This window comes from Bactrocera latifrons, unplaced genomic scaffold (genome assembly GCF_001853355.1).
Source record: "Bactrocera latifrons isolate USDA-ARS-PBARC rearing strain unplaced genomic scaffold, ASM185335v1 scaffold_979, whole genome shotgun sequence".
Classification (NCBI taxonomy): domain Eukaryota; kingdom Metazoa; phylum Arthropoda; class Insecta; order Diptera; family Tephritidae; genus Bactrocera; species Bactrocera latifrons.
The window spans coordinates 3,382-6,225 of record NW_017537688.1 but is presented as its reverse complement, the minus strand read 5'-3'; the positions used below and the strand labels follow the sequence as shown (position 1 = coordinate 6,225).

Genomic DNA, 2,844 nt, shown 5'->3' with positions numbered 1-2,844 from the left:
AAGAGTTATCCTGCGTTGGATTCCCAGGCCGACATTGTTGGTGGTGTTTATGCTGGTTCCCAAATATACGAAACTATCTACAACTTCAAAGTTATGACTGTCAACAGTGACGTGAGTGCCAAGTCGCGAGTTCGACGACTGTTTGTTTGCTGGCAGGAGATATTTCGTCTAGCCCTCGTTCATTGCCAGACTCATTTGCTTTGCTTCCTTGTCAAGTCTGGAAAAAGCAGAACTAACGGCGGTGGTGTTGAGACCGATGATATCAATATCATCAGCATACGCCAGCATACASTCTTATAAAAGATTGTACTTACGTGCTCKATTAAATTCTGCAGCTCGAGTTATTTTCTTCAGCAGCAGATTGAAGATGTCGCACGATAGGCAGTCGCCTTGTCTGAAACCTTGTTTGGTATCGAACCGCTCGGAGAGGTCCTTCCCGATCCTGACGGAGCTTTTGGTATTGCTCAAGATCAGTTTAAACAGCCGTTTTAGTTTTGCGGGATACCAAATTCAAACATCGCGGCATAAAGGCAGCTCCTTTCCGTGCTGTCGAAAGCAGCTCTAAATCGACGAAGAGGTGGTGAGTTTCGATTCTCCTTTCACGGGTCTTTTCCAAGATTTGGCGCATGGTGAATATCTGGTTGGTTATTGATTTTCCAAGCCTGAAGCCACACTGATAAGGTCCAATCAGTTTGTTGACGGTGGACTTTAATCTTTCACATAATACGCTCGATCGAATCTTATATGCGATGTTGAGGAGGCAATTAAAATACATATATACAAACACCTATCCGAATTTTGTAGTATTGCATATTGGTCATTATTTTGGATATTATTRTTATTGTTTGGTCAAATATTTACTTGTTAGTTTTAACAAAAAAGTACCTAATGGACATAAAATAGGAAAAAAGCAGACATATATACAGCTTCGATTTTTTAATTAACAAATATTCWAATTTTTCTAACATTTTTTTCTACGGACATTGCTTTTATAGACTACATTTTCAAACTGTCAAAACTGACCAGTTTTGTGTAAATTCAACACTAATGTAAAATCACTGTGGTAAAATATGCGAATTTATAAATTATTGATCCATGTTTTCTGAAAGTTTTTCAAAAATACGTCTATATGTCGAAAATAAACAGTTATAGAATGAACTATTTCTCAGATTACATTTTTAACTATACAGTAAAGCATATTTCTTTTAAGGAAGGATAAAAACATGCTCTTATGTAATTTACATTACAACACTACATTCTCGACCTTCGACAACGCTGTCTCCTTGTTTAATGTGCTGAATATAATATAATTATATATAATAGATGATATATAAGACTGAGCGCGTCCGTCTGTCTGTAGATATGCGATCTAGGTTTTCAGTTTTTAAGATATCGCACTGGAATTGTGCACACCTCCTTTGGTGTGTATCTTGGAACAAATTCTCTAGATCGATCTGGACTGTAAATTATAAACAAATTGTTATCCGCAATATGAAATTAACAAGAATATACCATACATTGAACTGCAACTAGTAAGAAAATAACACCAATAAAAAAAGATTTTTGTGAGTTTATTTTTAGTTGTCGCAACCACTTAATTTTTAAAAAGTTATGGGGAAACTTCCCATTTTAACTGGGTATCTAAATATTAATTTCATTAACATGTCTTCTAGAAAAAATTAATGTAAAATAAATTTTGTASAAAAGAATACCTTTATAATACATASTTCATTAACTTGCTTTATTTCAACTTAACAGGTGGTTGATTTTCAAATGGCTCATGAAGAAATTTTATTAAAACAGGAAGAGAAGCTTCGAAACGAATTGGAAGAGGAAAAACGCGCAGCTTTGTCACGCATAGAATTTGAACGTGCGGAGAATGAACGTAATTTTAATGAACGCATGCAAAAACTGGAATTGGAGCAATTGAAATATAAATGTAATAGAGAAATACTCGAAACGGAACGAAAAGCATTTCAAGAAGAAGCACAAAATAATACTGACAAAACTCCTGTAATTACACCTTATACYCCAACTTTCAAATCAAATTTGCTTGATGACATTAATAATATTATGCAAAATCCTAGTGATAAGAGTCTGCATAAAACACAGCTAATGGTAAGTTTTATATCTGGCAATCCAATTTAAATTTATACATGATTCAGTTTACACTTTTATATTTATGTTTGGAATTTTAAAACTAACGTCTTCTAATTGTATTTACAATTGCATTTCGTTTCGTTTTCAAAGTCGGCCAGCAAACTCACGATACTTATTTAATTGATTGTACATATTTGTTTAGGTCAAAAAAGTACAATTATTCAAAATGAAAATGATAAACTTGTCTAAGTAGACTAAAGTAGATTATCATACTTACGAACAAAGCAATGTACACAGTCTAATAATAATAATAATAGCTATTCAATGAAAAGAACACACAAAAACAGAAATCTAAACATTTTAGACTAGAAATCTAAACATAGTGCGTGAAAATAAACTGAAACAAGTAAGAAAGAACTAATGTCGGATGTAACCGAACACTTTATATTGTTGCAACTTGCACACATAGGCAGGCGGACGTCACTGATCATTTATATATAAATATATATCTTGATTAGTTAGGTGATACGAACAACCCAATATTCCCATCTCGTTAAGTCCATTTTTAACTGTTCGAGTTAAAGTATCATTACTAAATGATTTTTTCAACTGTATTTTAATAACGGCTGTGCGTTTTAATCGGTCTTGTAAATTTGTTACTAGGTCAGGACGGTCTTCTATTATGTTAGTACTTCTTTTTTCCTAAACTTTTTCGCCAGTTTTACGATATTTTTCAAAAAAAAA

The 2,844-nt window shown here is 33.2% G+C and overlaps 1 protein-coding gene across 1 annotated transcript in view; it reads left to right on the top strand.

Moving 5' to 3' along the window:
* LOC108977932 (kinesin-like protein KIF14) overlaps window positions 1–2,122 on the top strand; it is a gene marked incomplete at its 3' end in the record, with an annotated part of 23,183 nt that extends 21,061 nt beyond the window's left edge. Inside the window, 1 exon segment of the mRNA XM_018947922.1 lies at window positions 1,759–2,122. Within this exon segment, the coding sequence (XP_018803467.1) occupies window positions 1,759–2,122 (364 nt within the window).
* Between the last annotated feature and the right edge of the window lie 722 nt (window positions 2,123–2,844).